A 21,233-nucleotide genomic window follows, 5' to 3' on the forward strand; every position below is an offset into this window, starting at 1 on the left:
TTTATCCTCGCAGCAAACATGTGGAATAGTTTAGGTGAGAGAAGAGTGTCCCAAAGCCACCCATTAGGTAGGACTCCCCAGTCTGAATCTAACATTCTAAGCAAGTTTAGGGCTCACATGTTTATTTGCCTGCTGCTGGGCTATTTGCAGATGTCTTTATAATGGAGAATGAATAGAAAATATTAAAAAGGGGTCTTTCCTTCTAACAACAGCAGGTAACTTCTGCTTATTAAATGACCCATTGTCTGACATCGTCTTCACAATATCACTGATACTGACATTTTAGTTATATCACACACCCACAAGGTATTTAACTTTGGCTGCAGTCCAGTACACACTTACCTAGAAGTAAGTCCCGTTGAACCCAATGCAGCTTACTTCTGAGTAGGACTTTACTGCATTGCAGCCTTAATCTACCAAAAGGCAGATAATCAATACATTCCACATTCTTTGATTATCACCCGTTCTTAGATGTTATGTCAAAGGAGGGAAGTGAACTGAGAATTAACCCTTCCAATATTAAAATCTGATTTTCAAGAACAATGGGGTAGGCCAAGGCTTTCCTCTCCCTACTGCTTCTGATGGGCTGGCTTGCTTGTTTATTGACTAGATTGATATCCCACCCTTCCAGTAGGGGCCCAGGAGGGCTCAAGGGAGAGCTGCCCTGATCCTGCAGTCCTTTAATTCATAGACTCCCAGGAAGCTGCCTTAGATGGACCAAAGGTCCAACCTGTTATAGCTCAGAGTTGTCTACACCAACTGGCCGCCGCCATCCACAGTTTCAGGCAGGACTTGCTTGCCCAGCCCCACCTGGAAATGCCAGGGGTTGACCTTGGGGCCTTCTGCATGCAAGGCAGATGCTCTGGCACTGAGCTAGGGCTCCTCCGCCTCTCTTGGGGGGGACGGGGAGGAAGGTATCCACACTGTGTAATAAGCACACACAACTTGCTCGGTTTTGTATCTCCAAAGAGAAAGCATTTTTTGTTAACTGCTTTGTCTGAGGAACGCCTTATAAGAGGGGTTCCCAAACTCTGGTCCGTGAGCTTCATTCAGGTGGTCTGCAGTGCGTCTGCGTTAAATAATCGGAATTGTTTTTTACGTGCATTTTTGTTGCTGCTTTTATTTCTTATACTGTATTTTAGTGTATTACAATTTGAATTCTTTCAATATAAGAAATGAAAGAAGCAATCAAAATACAATTAAAAATCATACAGCATCTAGCACAGCATGTCACAGTGACTACAATAGGCAGGAAAATGATGAAGTGTTCTGCCAAGACTAGACCCTCTGTAGCAGGAAAAAAAGTTGGGGAACCCCTGCCTTATAATTTACCTTGAAACCTCGCCAGGCCTAACCATTTCCTTCACTTAATAAAATGTCTGCTCCAAATATCCCTCTTTGAACTTGGGAATGCAAACAGGGTGTTGATGTTGTTTCCTGACAGTGAGCATTGCAAGCTTTGTGACAGTGAAAAGGCCTGGGGTGACGGGGGAGAACAGCAACGAGGTGGCGAAGTTGGTGAACACCTTGAATACAGTTCCTTCGCTTGGCCAGAGCTCAGGCCCCATTGTGGTCTCCAACAACAGCCCGGCCCACGGCTCTCAGAGAGCAGGCATCTCAGAGTCCTCGTCGCAGAAAGGTAAGTTCCACTGGTAGCCTAGGATCGGAAAGCTCAAGGTGTAGAGCTGTTCCAAATTGCAGCTGCAAACTCCACTTACGCCTGTTGTCAGTTGCACAGAAAACAGAAATTTCTAGCAGTGAAGGAGGATATCCAGAGGAAGATGACTCCTCCCATTCTCTCTGGAGGTGGAGCCATGCAAATATTTCTGCTGGGAGGAGCCCGTCGCCCTCTCAGTTGCACTCCTGTTGCAGGAGGGTTGACAGCGAAGTCCGGACAGCTCTTCCCTCCTTCCTTATCTTTAGCCTTGTCAGGTGGGAAAGGAGGATCTGGACTGAATCTTTTTAAATACCATTCTTGAGGAAAGCGCCACCTAAGCAGGTCACCTGCAAGGCAGTCACCAAACAGAGGATGCTTGAAAGCATGAAGGAAGAGGCAGCTTGCCCTACCTTAGTGGAAGTGGCCTCACGCATTGACCTCAGTTCTGCGCCCCGGGGGTGCATATGGAAAGGAAGATGTGGAGGAGCTCCGCTTAACCTCTACACATGACCTCCATGCCCAGTCTAACACTTCTGCTCCAAACATGCAACGCCTCAGTCCAGGCTGTCGATTTTCAAGCGAGGCCCTTCCAGGTTTCTTCGCAGAGACAACGTCTTCTCTTACCTCGGTGGTAGAGCATCCGCTTTGCATGCAAAATCTCCTGGGTTCAATCCCCAGCGGTATCTCCAGGTAGGGCTGGGAGAGACTCCATGCCTGAATCCCCTGGAGAGCCTCTGCTACTCCGTGTAAACAGTACTGAGCCAGATGGGCCAAGAGGCTGCGCCTAAACCCCTGTGCACAACTTGATTCCTTCATCTGCAGAGAGGATCCTGTGTGCTCTGGGACTGGGGGGAAAAAGAAGCTCTGGATGCTTAAACTTGAAGCCTGGGGTGACCCCATCTGGAAATTGGTGGTGTGGCCAGTTTGCATGGCACTTAGAGCAGAATTATCCCCCCCCCCGCTTATTGCAGATGAGGATTTGTGGCTAAGATGGTACTGGCTTGCCAAAGGACATTTAGTCGGTTTGTGGCAGAAGCAAGATTTGAACTGGGGGCTTCCCAGCTCCCACTGCACCCATGAGGACTGGGAACTTTTCCCCACTGCTGGGAGCTGGAAATCTTGGTATTCCCATTGGATTTTAGGAATCTGTTTGGTGTACTGGGGGATGCTATTATTTTGGGGCCCATCTGTCTTCTCATCCCCCCCCCCAACCTGGATGGGGTGGCAGGTGGGTGGGAAGAAAATTTCTGAGCAGCCTGAGCAAGAAGTCTAAAGATGGTGGAGGGTGCGAGGAGAGTTGCAGAGCTCCTGGGTCCAAGCTACAACCTTTCCTCCTTTCCGTTACAGTCAGTTCCTCGCCCATCCCTGCCTTCGACTTGCAAGACAGCGGGCGGAAAGTCTGTCCCCGGTGCAATGCCCAGTTTAGAGTCATTGAAGCTTTAAGAGGCCATATGTGCGTAAGTAACACCTTCCCACGTTACAAGATTGAGCCGTCATAATGTTAACACTCTGCTGGTTGCTGAGAACAAAGCCTCAAAGAGGGTGAAGTCTCCCAGTAAAGTTGATGGGCATTGAGATTCAGGACTGGCAAGAGAGGACCTTCCTCGCACAACAAGTAAATGATCACGCCCACCAGATGTGGCGATGGCGGCTGGTTTAGAGGGCTTTGAAAGGGGATTAGGGAAATTCATGGGGCAGGTCATTGAAGGCTACACTACCTAAACATGAAACATTCGAATATACAAAAATTGCTATCAACTGAAACAACAGCCTTAAAATAACATTCCAAATTAAAATAAAAAGTCAGTAAAATATAAACTGTAAAATATAAAAAAAGGGTAAGTTAAAAGCAGACTGAAATGTCCTAGTCTTTGAGACTAATCCAGGAGCAAGCCAGGCATACCATCTGCAGAAGGGCTTTCCATAAGGATGGGGCCACCACAGCAAAGGGCCTGCCACCCAATAGATCTTACCAGCGGGTTTATCCTCAGAAACTATTTTTATAATACAGTGTCCTGCATCTCTGGAAGTCTGTCTGATTGTATTCATCATGTCCATGCTGGCATGGACAGGAGAGATCAACTGAAAGGAGGATGGGAGTTGGAAATATAATTAATTGTGTCTAGCAAACCTGACACATGTCACTTGAAAGAGAACTCCCCCTGTCCCCCCGAAACAGCACTGCTTTTCCATGCTTATGGAGATACCCACCCTTTTGTGACTAAAGCAGCCATTATGCCAATCCCTACCCTCATCTCAGACCTATTTGCATGCCTAGCAACGAACACACCCCACAGACTGAAAGGAAGTACCAAGGCTGCTATGCCTATCAGGCCTGATAGCAAAAGGTTAGGAACGAATGAACGAACATGGGGATACAGAGGTGAGAGCAAGAGCTAGCAGGCTACTCCATAACACTTCCTGCTCATTTAACTCTAAAACAGATATATTAACTTTTTAACTAAAAAGGCTTTCTTCATGTAATTTCCTGCAGTACTGCTGCCCTGAAATGGTGGAGTTCCTGAAGAAAGGGAAGCCCCTGGAGTCTGAACCAAATATCCAAGCCCCCAAGCCCCCTTCCCCAGAGAAGACGGCTGCCGTTTCTTCGCCCCCCTCCTCTACCCCCATCCCCGCCCTGTCGCCCCCGGCCAAAATCTCTGATCACAGCGAGGTCGCTGGCGATGGGGCGCAGAGCAAACTGATCATGCTGGTGGACGACTTCTACTACGGCAGGGACGGCGGCAAAGCGAACCAGCTGCTGAACTTCCCCAAGGTGCCAACGTCCTTCCGCTGCTCACACTGCACCAAGCGGCTCAAGAACAACATACGGTAAGGGGGGCGGGGCGGACTAAATGTTGGTGGAAGGGGAGGAGGAAGAAACGGCTGTAGCCGAGTCGATGGCCCCAAGTGCTCCGGGAAGGGGTGGTCCTCCAGAAGGGACTGGACTCCCATCTCCGGTCCTTGTCATCACAAGCCATGCCGGCTGCTGGAAACTGGGAGGCCAGCACTTTAGAGGACGACCCCAACAGAGGCTGCTCAAACAATCCTTGGGTTGATAGTGTCTCGATTTGGCCTCGATTTCACTCTGCCGTAAAGCCACCGCTCTGCCTCTCCCCCGCCTTCCCTGGGTGCATGTGAGTCTGCTGCCACAGACAAAACATCCCATGTGGCCTGGGCATCCTCCTGTGAGCAACAGCCTCAGCAGTACCGAGGCAAGACGAGGCTTCAAGGGCACCTTGGACGGCTTCGTGGCAGCGCTCAAGCCGGAGGCTCCGTGCTGCTTTGGTGACGCTCATCCTCGCGCGGAGCCGTCAGGAGGAGCTGTGGGCCTGTCTCAGTCGGTAGTTCCGCCTTCAGTCATTGAAAGGAACCTGGCCGGCTGGCTTGACTCTCACTAGGGCGGGTAGGGAGGGAGGGCTTTCTCAGTCCAAGGATGATCCTCCTTTATGGCTAACCTTCCACGGGCCGCATGCCACTGGTGGTGAGAGGGAGCAGTGGCAAAAATGGGCGGAGGAGCGAATGTGGATTTTACCTGTGCATAGTAGGCTAGTTTCTGCACACGCTCACGCACAACATCCCCCTCTATCCAGGGAAGCAAGGAATATCTCGAGAGTTCAAGGACAAATTCCAGCCAGGCACAAGGACACTTCAGGAAGGTGTGAAGTAGCCAGGCCAACGAGGGGTGTGACGTGTGGAGAGTCCCAAGGGCCAGACAGAGGCCTAAAGAGCCTCCGTGGGCCCCCCAGGCCTGAGGCTCCCCATCCGTCCCTGTGCTAGGCCTTCTGAGCTGGAGCCCACCGAGGCAGAGGGGAGCAACACGACCTCCTCGGGTTGGGGGTGGTACAGCTGGCTCACCTTGTGCAAGTCCTTCTGGCTTAGCATGTGCCTCGGGGGCTGGTCCTGAGGACAGTCCCTTCTTGGATCCGCAGCCTCCTCCCTTGGAGCAGGGGCAACAGGCTGTGGCCTCGCTGGGTAGCCACGGAAATGGAAGAGCAGCAGTGTTCATCCAGCTGAGCTCTTGAAACCTAAAAGCAGCCCTGCTGGACCCAGGGAGTCCATCTCGCCCAGCACCCTGTTTTCCACAGTGGCACAACCACATGCCTGTTCTGGGAAGCCCACAAGCAGGACCTGAGCCCAACAGCCCTTCCTCTGCGGTTGTTCCCCAGCAATTGGTATTCAGAGGCACATTGTCTTTCAGAGCTGGCCGCATCAAGGCGTGGCAAGGGGAACTGGGCAGGTAGATTTTTGCCCTTCGTCCTGAAATTAACCACAGGAACGTCTCCTTCCTTGACCCCGACAGGTTTATGAACCACATGAAGCACCACGTCGAACTGGATCAGCAGAACGGGGAGGTGGACGTCCACACCATCTGCCAGCACTGCTACCGGCAGTTCCCCACTCCCTTCCAGCTGCAGTGCCACTTGGAGAACGTACACAGCCCCTACGAATCGACCAGTAAGCTCCGCCCAAAGGGTTGCCCCGCCCCCAACCAGCACGGCAGCGGGAGACGGAAAGGGCCCACGGGGCTGCGAGGGCAGAAGAGTCCCTTCAAAGGTTCCTCTTTCCTTTGGGGCAGACAGAAACCACCCACTCTGCCCGCTGAGGATATGACAGGAAACGATGGCGTCCTTTATATGGCACCCATCAACTTTGCAAAGTACAGGCAGGCAGCTCCCTGCCCCAAGGTGTTTGCAGTTTGAAATTCAACACCGCAGGAGGTGATAGAGGAAGAGGGGGAGGGAGAAGGGGGGAAAGAATCTGCATTTTCCGGTCACATTTCAGTACTTAGGTACAGTTTCAGTAGTTCAGTACGGGCGCTGACAAATAAACTAAAGCTAACATCTGCAGCCTTGTATAAATAATTCAAACAGATTCCTCTTCCTTTTTGCATAACTGTGTCCCGTGATCAACGGAGGCTTCACTAAGTTGCGGAGTGTTCATAGAAAAGGAGACGTTCTCTGAGGCTGGATTCAGAGTTTGCACCAAGCTGTGCTGTGCAACGCTTTTGCTGCAGTTGTGGCATCTGGATCCCTTCCTGGTGCCCTTTTGACGGGCTTCCTCCTCTCTGTTACAGCGAAATGCAAGATTTGTGAATGGGCTTTTGAGAGCGAGCCCATGTTCCTGCAGCATATGAAGGATACTCACAAGCCAGGAGAGATGCCCTACGTCTGCCAGGTACCAAGAGGGCCTGCGGGAAGGGTGTTTGCTTAATCAGGCTGCGGTCCAGACGGGTTCCGGGTCTGACCAGCAGGGCCCCCTTTCTCTTCTTATTAACCACGATTGGCTAGGAGTGGCACTTTCATTGACAGAGGCAGTAAAACTCTTGAGTGCCGGTTTCTGTGCATGGAACGGGGATGGGGAGAGAGGAAAATCCTGGGGGGCTTCTTGCTTATGGGCTCCGTGATTTAGCTGTTGCTGAAGGCTGGATGCTGGAGGAGGAAGGCCTTTGGTCTGATGCAGCACAGCTCATTTTTACTTGAATTTATCTAAATGATTTCTCATACTGCCTTTCAGTGGCGCTCCCGGGGCGGTTCAGAAAAAGCAAGATAAAATACACAGATAAAACCTGACAATATGCTTTTTTAAAAAAAAAAAAAGGAAGAAGAAAGAGGGGGAAAAACACATTTAAAACCTTGGGAGAATTAAAAGATCTTTGTCTGGCATCGAAAGGCTAACAATGTCCCTTGTCCTTTTTAAATGTCTTGTATTTGTTTGTCTGCTGCTGTTTTTACTGGATTTTAATATATTTGTTCTTTGATTTATACTGTGTAAGGCACTCTGAGGCACCTGAGTGCAAAAATGTGACTAATAATAATAACAGCAGCAATGTTGGCACCAGACCGGCCTCTCTTGGGAAGGGATTCCGCAAATGAGGCACCACCACCGAGAAGCCCTCCCCCGGTCATAACCACCTGCCTTACTTCAGAGGACAGAGACACTTGGAGGAGAATCCCCTAACATGGTCTCAGTACGTGGCCTCAGTTGGTAAGCCGTTCTTACTGTCTGTAATGTTTTTGTGCTCTTGGCTTCCTCCAGGTCTGCCAGTACCGCTCGTCGCTCTACTCCGAGGTGGACAGCCATTTCCGAATGGTCCACGAGGACACGCGACACCTCCTCTGCCCTTACTGCCTCAAGGTCTTCAAGAACGGCAACGCCTTCCAGCTGCACTTCATGAAACACCAGGTAAATCACGCTCAGGTAAGCACGCTCAGCCCCTCCCCATTGGCGATCAGGAATTATGTGCAGGCAAGTGAGTGGGCCAGTGGGGAAGGGATGGAGCTTTCCATCCCTCCTCTGTGCCCAGCATAGAAACCAAGCAGGGCAACAGAGGAAGGAAGCCTCCTTCCCTGCACCCAGCATAGAAACGCAGCTCCATCCTGCCTCTGTCAGTCCCCAGATGTCTAGTAAAAAAATACATAGGGCGCTAAATGTTGTGGGCCTGTTTACAACATGCTGTCCTCCTCCTCCTTGGCTCATTCTGGTCACCCGGAGCTGTACGCACCCCCAGGGCATTTCCCAGAGGTACCTTGTAAGTCTGTGTGTGGTTTCAGCTTCCTTTTTAAGGTGTGGATCAGAAAGTAAAAACCAGGGCTGAAAACATAAAGGGGAGGGAAAAAAGCATGTAGGCACATCCAAATAGTTTTTCCTCCCAGAAGGTGATTTTTTTTTATTTTAATTTTTTTCCACTCACCCTCAAAGTCTACATGTGCAGCAGAATGAGGTGGTATAGTCCTGAGGTAGCCGTTGGAGTACTGGATGAGGACCTGGGAGGGCAGGGTTCAAATTCCCACTCAGCCACGAAGCTCACTTGCCTCTCAGCCTACCTCACAGGGTTGTTGAGAGGATGAAATGAGCAGAGGGAGGACGATGTGTGCCACTTCGACCTTGCAGGAAACGGTGGGATATAAATGTCATAAAAATCCTGCTTCCACTCTATTGCTCCCCAGTGCAGAAACGGTCTGGAGAGCGAAATCCTGCGGGTGGATGGGCCTGCTTTGCAGGCTGGCCTAGTATTGGCCTTGTGCCCCACCTCCATGCCCGCTGCATGTGGGGAACACAGAACTGAGGCTGCCCATCGAAAACAAAAGGGTTCTTCCCCCATTCGCTCCCTTTGCTTCGTTCCTCAACTGTTAATGGAGGACTGAAGCAAGAGGGCAGCTCTGGCTCCAAGGCTTCGGTTCTTCTGACAAATGCTTGTGACTGCCTCTCTCCGCTTCGTTGCTAATCGTGGCTGTGCCTCCTCGCTCCCTCCCGCAGAAGAAGAGCGTCTACAACTGCAACAAGTGTCGGCTGCAGTTCCTCTTTGCCAAGGACAAGATTGAGCACAAGCTGCAGCACCACAAAACCTTCCGCAAGCCCAAGCAACTGGAAGGACTGAAGCCGGGCACCAAGGTACGAGCCGCTTGTCATGGGGGGGCACCTGCCCAGGGCTCAGCAGAAGCAGCTGCGCCTCCCTTTTGAATCAGCTTGTAGACAGGCAGACAGACAGACAGTCTTCATGGGGTGATCAGGCAGGCAAACATCACAAATAAAGTTGTGTAAGAGAGAGAGTGTGAGACTCCTCCCCTGTTCTTTTTAAGGCACAAATAAGCAAGGCAGGCTGGTTAGAACACTGTGGACTAGAACCTTGCATGGACTTGTTTGCACGGTTGCCTTGGGCTGCCCACACTCCCAGCCGTATATCCCCAGCTAGCTCCTTGATCCCCATCCTCGATACTCATCCATTCCTGGCTTTCCCTGCAGTGAGGAAGCTTACCTGGGAGCGGGTAGCTCCTCCCACTTGTCCTAGAAGACCTTCCTTTCCAAGCATGCCTTTTTTAAACAGATGTTTTTTATTCCAGTCTGTATCTGCATCGCCCTTGAGTTGTTTGATTGCGTCTCTCCTCCTCTGTGCTGCAGGTCACCATCAGGGCATCTAGAGGGCAGCCGCGGACGGTGCCCCTGTCTGCAAATGACATGCCCCCAGGCCTCCTCCAGGACGCCACCTTGCTGTCAGCCTCGTCGGACCCCCAGCCTAACTTCCTGTGCCCACCTTACCAGAGGAACGTCCAGAAGAAAGCCGTCAGGAAAATGTCAGAACTTGTTACTAAGTTTCAGACTAAAATATTCCTTAGAAAATAAGTCTTGGGCAGAGGGCAAAGCCATAGCTCAGCGGGTTGGATTGTGCAGCCTATTCCTCACCATTCTCCCTTTGTGGGCGGAGGCAAGGCATTATTGCAGGGTTGGCAATTCCAGCCAAAGGTCAAGGCAGTTGCGCTCGGTATAGATCAGTGGTGGGAACCTTTGATCAGAGCGAGGGCCGCATTGTAGCCTTCCAGGGGCCACATGCCAGTGGTGGGCAGGGCCAGAGGCAGAAGCAGGTAGAGCATCAAATGTGGCTCTTACTTTTGGACAGTAGCAGGCGGCGTTCCAGCCACACACAGGCCAAGAGGGTCGAGCCGCTGCTCCTGCCTTGAGGAGGGTGCAGAGCAGGGCCAGGGAGGGGCGGAGCCTGGGGAGGGGCCCGAGGCCTGCGTCTGGCCGCTGAGGATGAGGCTCCCCACCTCTGGTGTAGATTATTCCATTGCAATAAAGGGGGTGTGGGGAGCCTTAGTTGCCGTGGGCCAAACTACTGGCAGCTAGGGGATTTCAGCGGCAAAAATCCAAATTCTGCACTTGAGATAAATTGCGTTGCAAATTGCTTGCTTTTGTACACAGTTGCCCAGTTGTCCTTTACACATTTAATTTGTTAAAAAGGGGAGGGAAGCATTTTCCAGGTTTTCTCTTAATGCAAATATCTAGTCCTTATAGCTTAACAAGAAAACGAGCCAGGGAGGAGTGCGCAGCTGTAGTTCTCCCGTGTGGGCCCCTAAACCATGCTGCAAATGCAACCATGGAGTGGCATTAGCTCTCCCAGGGTTCCAGACAGGAGGTGCCTGGGGTTATATCTGGGGCCTGTTGCATGGGATCTACCTGCGGAGTTACAGCCCTTGGCCCCTCTCATTTCAACCGTCTCTTGGCAGATGAGGCTCTGCCTTGCCTCTTGTGGAAAGTCTGCATCCCTCTCTGCTTCTGCCTTTGCCACTTTTATGTTGCCCCCCCCTCCCCCCACACACGGTCCCTCCTAGCTACCTGACCGGCAACGCCCCTTTGTGTCTACAGGAGTGTCCTCGGCAGGCAGACGTGTCTGGAGTGTAGCTTTGAAATCCCGGATTTCCCAAACCACTTCCCCACCTACGTCCACTGCTCGCTGTGCCGTTACAGCACCTGCTGCTCACGCGCCTACGCCAACCACATGATTAAGTAAGTTGGGGAAGGGAATCTGTTTTTTCCCCCCAGCCTGAGGGCCATGTTCCCTTGCGAGCAGCCTTCTGGTGGGCAGAGCCGGGGGAGAAGTGGGCGGAGACATAGGAGAAGGGGGCGGCAACAGAGGAGAAGGGGGCGTGGCAGCAGCTGCTGTTTGCTTCATCCAGGCAAGCTAATGGTATCCCTACAGTTCAAGGACGCGTTTTAGCCAGGCAAAGTGCTCCAGGAGGAGAGCGGCCGGGGGCCTGGCCTGGATGGGTGAGGGGCCAGATAGACAGGCCGGGAGGGCTGCATTGGGCCCCTGCGTTCCCTGCCCCCGAAGTCAGTGCTGCACTGACAGCTTGGGAATAAAGACAGAGTTCTGGGTGAGCAGGCCACGATTCCGCAGGGCCACAGAAGTCCAGTCCAGTGCCCAGATCGGACTACTGGCTGAGTCTTGTTGCTCGCATGCACGTGCACACCCCTGCAGCGATGACAGCGGGTGGACACTAGGCAGGCAAGCAGTAGCGGGTTAGAAGGGCCAGCTGGCAGAAGCCTGTGAGGCTGCCTCGCGGTGAGGTGGTGCTGGACTCCCATCTCCCGGAGCCAGTGGTCAGGGATGATGATGAGAGCTGTAGTCCCAACAATGTCTGGAGGTCCCCTGCAGGCTCCCCATGCCTGCAGTGGCCAAAGAGAGGCTTTTCCTTGCCCTACGACCTGAGAGCCTTTAACTAGAGGTGGCAAGGGCTGGACCTGCTTGCAAGGCTTGTGGTCAGCTACTGCACTATGGCCCCTCAGAAGGCGAGAGCCCTGTTCTCCATCAGCAGGATGCCCAGACTGAGGGAGGCAGCAGATCTTTAAGCAGGCAAGGGTCCATGATTGGCCCTTCACAACCACCTGATTCCCAGGACAAAGGATTCTGGGCACTGGCACTTCAGCCCACGTTGCCTACAGTTTCTCTGCTCGGCTGATCAGAAGCAAGGCGGAAAAAATACAAAATCATCTCCCAGCCCCCCCGGGGGGGGGGATCCTGGTTTAAGTGCCTGGCACTCAAGCAGCTTCCTCTTCCTTTATTACTTGGTGCAGCTGAGAGGGGGCGAGAGCATCTTCTCTCTGGGTGTGACCTGTGTGTGCCCTGTGATGGCCTGAACAGTGTCGGCTTGTGGTGGCATGAACCATCGGCTGGTCTCACTTTGGGCCTGGTTGGAGATGATGGTGGGCTTGGGATTCCACCATAATTGCTATATTTCCTCATTTGTGTTTGTTCTTTTTAACAGCAACCATGTTCCTCGCAAGAGTCCAAAGTACTTGGCTTTGTTCAAAAACTACACTGCGTGGTAAGGCAGAATTTTTCTGAAATAATAACTTCCTTTCTTTACCTTCTCGTGACACCTTTTTGTGTTAATGTTTCCACCCCATGAGTATATTTACACTATGGATCTAAACCTGGCTGCTTAATCATTCTCTCACACCAGGGTACTTGTAAGGGTTGTAACTCTGTGGACTGGGTGATAATAGTCAAGGGAACGCTAAGAAAGAATCCTCAGATCTCTCAGCAAATGACGATTCCCAGGATTCTTTGCAGAGCGGCTGGATCCATGACAGTTAAACTAGAGAGAGTTGATTCTGGTGTAAGGTTTAAGCAGGAAGTGGTTTTATAATAATTTTAAAATAAGCTGTGGTTTAATGACCATGAGCTTTGCTCCACCCCTGTTCTTGTGGTCTGTTTCATTAGTGAGGTCAAGTACATCACGACAAACCAGATTCGGACGGGGCAAAGTTCTTAAACATTTTAAAAACAATACAGAATCTGGCACAGTCAGCAGCAGAGGAGGCTGAAAGCACATGTTAAGTCAGCTACATTTTAGCATTGCCTGAGAATTGAGCCAGTGACAAAAAAAGATGAGCGATCCATCTCATTATCTGGATAGCAAATTTCTGGGTTTCTGTTGGAAGCCATTTTAGATTTCTTCTGGGACGGGAGTGAGGGTCACCTCTAAAAATGGATAGGTTGTAGCATAGCTCTGATTGGACAGCAGTCGTGCCCACCCAGGAACAGGATGCAGCAACAACGCAAGAGTTCACATGCTCTTTCTAATGCATAGCTTATTTTTGGGAGGGGGCAGCGGTCTTCAAAAACAGCCCCCCAATGCATATTCCAGTATGAATAGAGTCCAAATGGCAGATGAGAGTGTGTTCCAAGTGAGAGTGACTTATAACAGCCCTGCAGGGTATTCCTCTATTTAATATTGCTGGCTGGAGATGGAGCCAAAGCTAGTTTGGTTGGTAGCCAAAAAGCCCTGCACAACGCACACGTCTCAGGTTGCAGCGGAGAAAGTTGGTCTCCTTAGTGGTTCCCAACAAGCTCAAATTTACTTGGTACAGTGACCCATCATATTATTGCCTCATGAATTTTGAACCTTAGGTTTTCTCTGCCACCAGAGAGTGCTTCCTAAGTGTTCAAAAGTAAGACTTGAGCCTTTCTGACATTTGGTCACAAGTGTCAACACGGAATTGTAATATGCCAACAAAAAAAGTTGTAAGAGGTATTCCTCATGTCAGTTAAGGATTACAAGCAATAATTATTTTGGGTTTATTTTTAAAGCTCATGACCCACCTGCAAGTGTTTTTCTGTGCTTGACCGACAAGAGCACATTGGAAGCACATTTCATAAGCCCAAAGGGCTGGTGCTGTGCAACTTGTCAGTGTGATTTACGTGTCGTTTTCATGCTTGGTTGATGGCAAACTGGAGTTGCTAGGTCTGTAGAATGTACACTGCAAAGCTTCAGCTCATTTGAACCCATTCTTAGAAATAAATTTAAGATATTAATTTGGGGGCTCTGCAAACACTGAATTAATAGTTTTTTTAACCAGCCGTTCAAGATGTGTGATTGTTTAAAAATCTTGTTTTCAGATATATACCTCATCAATGTGGCCAAGAAACCTTTTTTTAATGAATGTGGAATTCTTGGCACTATAACAAGATCCCCAAAGGGCTTTAAGTTCCCCACCCTGATATAATTTGTTTTTGGAGTAGCTAAATTGGCATTAAAATGTGTCTTGTTCAGAGGGAGCACTTGTTGCTTTTGTCTATAATGGGAGACTTTGGGGAACCGGTGTGCAAAATCTCTCTCTTGGTTACTACCCTTTGGTTTCTGTTCCCCGTCAGCGGGGTGCGGCTGGCCTGCTCTGCTTGTCTTTTTGCAACGTCGGAAGGCGATGCGATGGCCAAGCATCTTGTCTTCAACCCGTCGCATGAATTCAGCAACGTCCTTCTCCGAGGTGAGGGCTGGGGGGCGCAGATGGAAACGGGATTGTGCGGGGAAAGGTCTCCCTTTCCTCTCTGCCCAGGGCTTGTGCAGCCAAACAGAATTCCTCACCAGAAAGAATTCACCACCACCACCCATCTATAACATAGGAAGTTGCTGTTCCCTTAATCAGGCCCCTTGGTCCATCTAACGCAGTATTCTACAGGCGGGTCCTGCTTATACAGCAGATTCCGTTCCGGACCCCCGCCGTAAAGCGGAACCCCATTGACTTTAATGGGACGCGTTGCACGAAAATGACGTGAAAATGCTGCAAAAGCGGCTTTAAAACGGGGAATGAAAGCCGCCGCATTAGCGGAACGCCAGGAAGCGAAGCGCTGGGAAGCGGGGCCCTACTGTACACACTGACTGGCAGCAGCTCTCCAAGGTTTCCGAATGGGGACATTGGACTTGGGGCCCTCTGTGTGCAAAGTGGAATGCTCTACTCCTGAGTCATGAACTTTCCCTTAAAAATAATTGTAAGATTCTGGTCCATGTGACTCTGAATAAACAAATAATTTAAATAGGACCATAAGGAGTTGCCTAGTGTGGAGTTGGACCATTGCTCCAGCTAGCTCAGTATTGGCTACGCTTATTGGCAGCAGGTCTTCAGGGTTTCAAGTGGGACATTCCCAGCCCTACTGGGGAATGCTGGAAGTTGAAACTAGGACATTCTGCATGCAAAGCAGATGCTCTGCCACTGAGCTACGGTCTTCCCCCTACATGCATTCTCTCTCTCTCTTTCTTTCACCTTCCGAGAGTGAGAGAGAGAAAGGCTCAGGCCTCTTCCAGAGAGATGGCCCCAGCACTTGATCGAGGGGCAAGGCACATTTATAGGCTTGGCAGTGGGGGGGGGGGAAGGTGGGAAAAGCAAAGAAAGGCGTTTCATGAAGGCAGAACAGGCAGAAAGGAGGAGATAGCAAGCCTGGAGCGGGGCAGGGGGTGTGGCAAAGCGTAGAGCTTGTGAGTTGCTTGGGATTGGTGCTCTGTTGCCTCGCTACGAGGAAATTTATATGGTGAGAGGAGAGGGAGGCGAGTGGTCACTGTAGAGGCCAATAGCCAGCAAAGCCAGAGGGCCTTTGGCTTGTCTTAGAATGGGTGGCAGGCCAGCCCCTGTGTTTTCGTCTGCCACCTGCGGCCAGTGACCCTGACTGGCTGTCCAGTCCCTTGGTATGCATTGTTAGCAAGCTGAACCTCTCAGCTCTTTTCCTTTTTTCTTTTTGTAACAGGTTCTGCCTGGAGTTCCCATTCAAGGTAAATCCTTCCCAGTTTTCCTTCCATCTGGGCAGATTCTCTTCTTCTGTCCCTCATGCCTGTGAGGGGTGTTTTGTTTGCTCTTTTGCTGAGGGACCTGCCTGGACTCTCTTTCTATCTCTGCCCCCTTCAGGCCTGCTCAGCCCTTCGACAGAGGTGTGAAGAGTCCAGGCTCCACCTACCCCTCGAGCAAAGCTGCTACTGTGAACACGGCCTCTCCTCTGCCCGAGGACGATAAGGACAAGGAGGTGCCCGAGGCTAGCAAGAGACCTGCCGCTGCCGCCCAGGAGGGAGAAGAGTGCTTAAACGTGGAAGAGCAAGAAGAGGAGCCGCCGGCAAAGGAAGTGCCCCAGCCAGTGAGCAAAAAGGAGCAGCTCTCTGTGAAGAAGCTCCGGGTGGTCCTTTTTGCTTTATGCTGCAACACCGAGCAGGCGGCAGAGCACTTCAAGAACCCCCCGAGGCGGATCCGGCGCTGGCTGCGTAGGTTCCAGGCTTTCCAGGAGGAGAACGTGGCCTCTCTGTCCGAGGGCAAGTACCTGAGCTTTGAGGCCGAGGAGAAGCTGGCGGAATGGGTTCTCACCCAGCGGGAGCAGCAGTTGCCGGTCAACGAGGAGACCCTTTTCCAGAAGGCCACGAAGATTGGGCGTTCCCTGGAAGGGGGCTTCAAGATCTCCTACGAGTGGGCAGTGCGCTTCATGCTCCGGCACAACTTGAGCACACATAACCGCCGAGCGGTGGCCCACCCCCTCCCCAAAGACGTCGAGGAAAATGCCAGCTGCTTCATCGAGTTTGTGCAGCGGCAGATCCACACCCAAGACCTCCCCCTCTCCATGATTGCAGCCATTGATGAGATCTCTCTCTTCCTGGACATGGAGGTGCTGTGCAGCGACGACCGGAAAGAGAACGCCTTGCAGACGGTCGGGACGGGCGAGCCCTGGTGTGACGTCGTCCTCGCCATCTTGGCCGATGGGAGCGTCCTGCCCACCCTCGTCTTCTACCGGGGCCGTGTGGAGCAGGCCGCCAACGTGCCGGAGACGATTGTCCTCGAGGTGAAGGAGAGTGGCTACAGCGACGACGAGATCATGGAAGCCTGGTCTTCCAAGGTATGGCATAAACACATAGATAGCCAAAACAGCAAAGGCATGCTGGTCCTGGATTGCCACCGGACGCACCTCTCGGAAGAAGTCCTTTCCGTGCTGAGCTCCTCCAATACGCTGCCGGCTGTGGTCCCTGCTGGCTGCAGCTCCAAAATCCAGCCATTGGACGTTTGCATCAAAAGGACTGTGAAAAATTTCTTGCACAAAAAGTGGAAAGAACAGGCCAAGGAGATGGCCGACTCCACGTGCGACTCGGACATCCTTCTCCAGCTGGTCTTGTGCTGGCTGGCTGAGGCCCTCGAGGTCATCAGTGACTGCCCCGAACTGGTCCAGCAGTCTTTCCTGGTGGCCAGCGTACTGCCGGGCCCTGACGGCACGGCCAACATGCCCACCCGCAATGCTGACATGCAGGAAGAGCTCATCTCTTCACTGGAGGAGCAGCTGAAGCTCAACAACGAGCCACAAGAGGAAGAGGCTGACCTGCAAGACAGAGCGCCGGCTGATGAATCGGCCAACCCCGAGATCCTCCACCAGCTTTTTGAAGGGGAGAGCGAGACGGAATCGTTCTATGGCTTTGAGGATGCCGATTTGGATCTTATGGAAGTCTGAGCGCCCGCCCGCCTGACCCAGAGAAGAGTTCTTTTTCTCTTTTTTAAATCAATGTTGGATGAGACCATTTTCACTTCCCTGTGGATTTGTGGGTATAGGAGATTAGTAGGTGAACATGCAGACTGATAGCCATTTTTGCTGTTCATTTCTAAAAAAATTGTGCTTAATTTGTTTTTGTTTTTCTTAAATCACTGTGTTGGTATTTTCTGAAGATATATTGTGGGTGATTTTTTTTTTCATTTTCTTTACCTCACTGTATTATAGTTTCTGGGTTGTTTTTGTTTTATACTGTGCAAAAAGGTTTTTAATTAATCTACATCATCAATGTGACCTTTTTTGAAAACCAAGGAAAACCAGTATGTAGCTAATGAATGAATATCTACATCCTTTTTTTAAAAAAAACACAAAATTGTTGTAACACAGAGGCCCCCTCCTTCCCCCCCCCCCTTTTAACACTTGGATCCAGAAATGAAGATTTCTGGGATAACATTTTTTTTTTATAAAAAGGTATGAACGATTACTTTAACACATGGAACATTCTATAATGGCTCTTTGAAATTTGAGATTTCCTTATTGAAAAGAAAAGAGAACAGCAATTAAATGCAGAGATTGTCGTTTCGGGGTAGGAGGGAGTGGATCCCACCAGTTGGTCACCAGCAAATGGATCTTTATAGAAGTGGAAGTACTGTACTTTGGGTTGACAGACAATCCGCTTGTCGAAAGTTACCTAGACTTCCCGACAGACGTAACCGTTCTGCTTTTTAAACGTTGGTCAAATCATCAGACCCGCAGCTCCTTTGAACTGCAAACAAGCTTAGACTGTGGAAGATCCCAAGCCTTTGACGGCACCCTTTCTGGGCGGGGTGGTGGTGATTGCAAGCTAATTCTCTACTGGACCATTGTCTTAATCTTTTAAAAACTATCCATCGCTACTGAAGTCTGCTTTTTCCGATGGCGCCAAGACACTACGTTCCCCAAATATAGCGCTCCGATCGAACCCAGCTGTGACATGCACAAAAAGACAGAGAGAGAGGGAAGTTTCCTGTTTTTATTTTTCACTGCCAGCATAAAAATAGAGAGACACAGAGAGAAGAAAAACGAGATGTTTTTTTCTACTGTTTGCATGTTTGAGAGTTTTTAAAAATTGTAACGTATTATGGTCTGAACAATGAAAAGCATTTTGACATAGCAAAACAGTGGGAACCTCACCCCCCCTTCTGTTGCTTTCCGTTGAGGTTTTAAGAATCTCCTCTCTTACTGAAGCCTTCCCTCCCCGAAAGGCCCCCACCCCAGTGACTCAAGGGAAGCAGGAAATCGGGTGGGCTGACCTGTAAATGGTTAATCTTTAAAATGTACATATGTGGAACATTTAATAAAGCCAGGGAAATGGATTTATAAAAGCTGTGTTTTTATTATGGAGAAGTGGCGGTGGCGGACAGGGGAACGCTTGCATAAATTTAACAAGTTTAAGGCAGAGCCTCCAATACAGCTTTCCCCAACGTGGTGCTCTCCAGATATTCTGGGCTACAACTCCCATCAGCCCCAGCTAGCATGGCTGTATGATGTCGGGGAGGGTGGCCTTGCTGCTGGCTGGAGGTAAAGGGGCTGGTGCTGAACAGCTGGGGGGGGAGCACCAAGTTGAGGAAGACCACTTTAACTACCTTTTCAGCAGCGGATCAGAGGAAAGTGTGCCGTTGCACAAATGTCATCACTAAGTGCCACCACCCTGGTGTTAATTGAGCCAGATGCCCTAGGAAGAATGTTTGAGGGCGATTCCGAACTCTGCAGCGGCCCTTTCATGCACCCTCTCCCTCTCAGCGTTGGGGTTTGACACAAGAGCTGTTGAGAGGGGAAACTGCTTCCGGGGGGGCATCCAACACACCAGCTGCCATTGGACACCCTGCAGGGGGCAAAGTCCCCTCTGGAAGGACCAGTGGCACCCTCTGTGCTTTGAAATCGGGAGGGGAGTCAGCCTTTGCAGGAAAAAAAAGGGCATCTTCAACAGGAGGCAATAGCAGGAGGAAGAAGGAGCATGACCCTTAATGTGTGAACAAAAGTACTCCCAAGGCCTGAGGGGTGGAGACCAATTGCGGCCCTCCAGACGTTGCCAGGCTGCGAGCCCCAGTAGCTCACATGGCCAAGGGTCAGGGATGATGGGAGAGCCACAAGTTCCCCAGCCCTGCTTTCATTAAACACCACCGAGTAAATATCATTACAGGCATACCCCACTTTAACATACGCAATGGGACCGGAGCTTGTATGTAAAGTGAAAGTGTACTTAAAGTGAAGCAATTATCTATGCATGTACTGCACTGTAATTGCCACTAGATGGCAGCGGCATCATGCCATTAAGTGCCCGTAATTGCGAAGCACGCGTATGTATGGAGCATGTACGTTATAGCGAGGCGATGTTAAGTGAAGTGACGTTAAGCGGGGTATGCATGTATTGATGGTTTCAGCGATTCCTGTTCCTGCTTCTGTACCTGTCTTAAGGACTGTAAAAACATCAGAAGAGCCTGACTGCCGGATCAGGCCCAAGGGGGCCCATCTAGTCCAGCCTCCTGTTGTCACAGTGGCCAGCCAGATGCCCCCATGGGAAGCCTGCAAGCGGGACCTGAGGGCAACAGCAACTCTCCGCTCCTGCAGTTCCCAGCAACTGATATCCAGGCATACTGCCTCTGACAGGGGAGGTGGAATATAGTCATTGTGGCTAGTAGCCGTGGATAGCCTTTTTCTCCATGCAGAAAGCTATAGGACTAATGCAGAGGCGGGTTAGAAACAAAACTAAAAATTAACTCTGCAGCCGAGCAGTTTGAAGCTTGGGGAGAACTAGAGGAAAGCACCTGGATTTACCGACAACGCTTTCTTGTGCAGGAAGTTGCAGCAGAGTTCCTTTTAGGAGGGTGTGAAACTTTGGTCATCTGCTTGAAACGGCCACCCACCGGACTTTCCTTTCTGTGTAACAACTTGCAAGACCGGCAGGGGGAGCGAGAGGCTTGCTCTTCCAACCTGGCCGTCTGGCACCAAGGAAGAGGGAAGACCCACCGCAGGCGGTAAGTGGAGATCCACACCCCCTCTGAGAACACTTGGGGCAGCTTATTTAAAAACGCTGGCTTTAAAAAAAATCCGTAGTGCACATTTACCCTTGCATTCACAACCTTGGTGCCCGATTACCACCTTAATCACTGCATGAACAGGATCTTGGCACCTGTTTTTCAGCCTAGGGTCTCATTTCCTCCTCTGAGTCTTAAATTTATTTTTCCCTTTTCTCTGCAGATACCGTTACACCCCTATTCCCCCCCCTTTCCTCCTCCATCAGCAATTGGGCCAAGCAACAGCTTTCAAACCTGCCTCTGGGTTCTTCAAAAGCAGACACCAACCGCTGCTTTGGACTACCCATCACGCATGGGATGATTGTGAAGGGAGTGGATCTGGAGGGCACCATGTTCCCTACCCGTTGAAAAGCTTATCCAGGGACCCTCCAGGGCGAGTTCCGCAAGAGCAGATGAGCCCCCCCACCCTCACCCCTGCAAACGTATATATGCGTGCATACATGCTCACACACTTTCTCTAATAGCAGTTGGTCCCTGCAAAGCCCAGGGGGGATGTTGGGTTTTCTGTAGGCCAGGGGAGGGGCAAAATTAGAGCCTGCATCTGGTCCTTTCAGCTGCAGAAAGTGGCCTGCCAGCCTTTGCAGCAATAGGAGATGCAAGATCCTTTGGAGCAGGGATTCTTAACCTGTGGTCCATGAATCCAACAGGAGTCCATGGATTGGCTTCAGGACGGGTCTGAAGTGGGAACAAAACAAAAGAATTTCCAGTGCAATAAAATAAACTCTATTTGTTTCTGGAGGTTCAGTTTTCATCAGATTTTCATAGGGATCTGTGACTCCAAAAAAGTTAACCACTGATTTAGAGGATCTCTACAGTAGAAACTAAGAATCTTCTCTCTAATCAACCACGTTTCTTGACTGACAGTAAGATGGGGTGGGCAGAAGGTGGATCAGGATATACTAGTAGATTTGTGTGTGAAATGCAGTAAATTGGC

The 21,233-nt window shown here is 50.7% G+C and overlaps 1 protein-coding gene across 7 annotated transcripts in view; it reads left to right on the forward strand.

Moving 5' to 3' along the window:
* The window catches only part of POGZ (pogo transposable element derived with ZNF domain), a 131,438-nt gene extending 112,852 nt beyond the window's left edge, over positions 1 to 18,586 (forward strand). For 5 of the 7 annotated variants that reach the window (XM_061605842.1, XM_061605848.1, XM_061605845.1 and 2 more), the window contains 13 exons: positions 1,445 to 1,639; positions 3,005 to 3,114; positions 4,152 to 4,486; positions 5,958 to 6,112; positions 6,732 to 6,832; positions 7,694 to 7,855; positions 8,915 to 9,049; positions 9,557 to 9,729; positions 10,799 to 10,939; positions 12,199 to 12,258; positions 14,091 to 14,203; positions 15,456 to 15,480; positions 15,614 to 18,586. In XM_061605842.1, coding sequence (XP_061461826.1) covers positions 1,445 to 1,639; positions 3,005 to 3,114; positions 4,152 to 4,486; positions 5,958 to 6,112; positions 6,732 to 6,832; positions 7,694 to 7,855; positions 8,915 to 9,049; positions 9,557 to 9,729; positions 10,799 to 10,939; positions 12,199 to 12,258; positions 14,091 to 14,203; positions 15,456 to 15,480; positions 15,614 to 17,186 — 3,278 coding nt within the window. In that variant the 3' untranslated portion in view covers positions 17,187 to 18,586. The remainder of the gene's footprint in view (positions 1 to 1,444; positions 1,640 to 3,004; positions 3,115 to 4,151; positions 4,487 to 5,957; positions 6,113 to 6,731; positions 6,833 to 7,693; positions 7,856 to 8,914; positions 9,050 to 9,556; positions 9,730 to 10,798; positions 10,940 to 12,198; positions 12,259 to 14,090; positions 14,204 to 15,455; positions 15,481 to 15,613) is intronic. The other 2 variants (XM_061605843.1, XM_061605849.1) reach the window with 1 other exon arrangement.
* Positions 18,587 to 21,233: the final 2,647 nt, after the last annotated feature.

This window comes from Rhineura floridana, chromosome 22 (genome assembly GCF_030035675.1).
Source record: "Rhineura floridana isolate rRhiFlo1 chromosome 22, rRhiFlo1.hap2, whole genome shotgun sequence".
Taxonomy (NCBI): domain Eukaryota; kingdom Metazoa; phylum Chordata; class Lepidosauria; order Squamata; family Rhineuridae; genus Rhineura; species Rhineura floridana.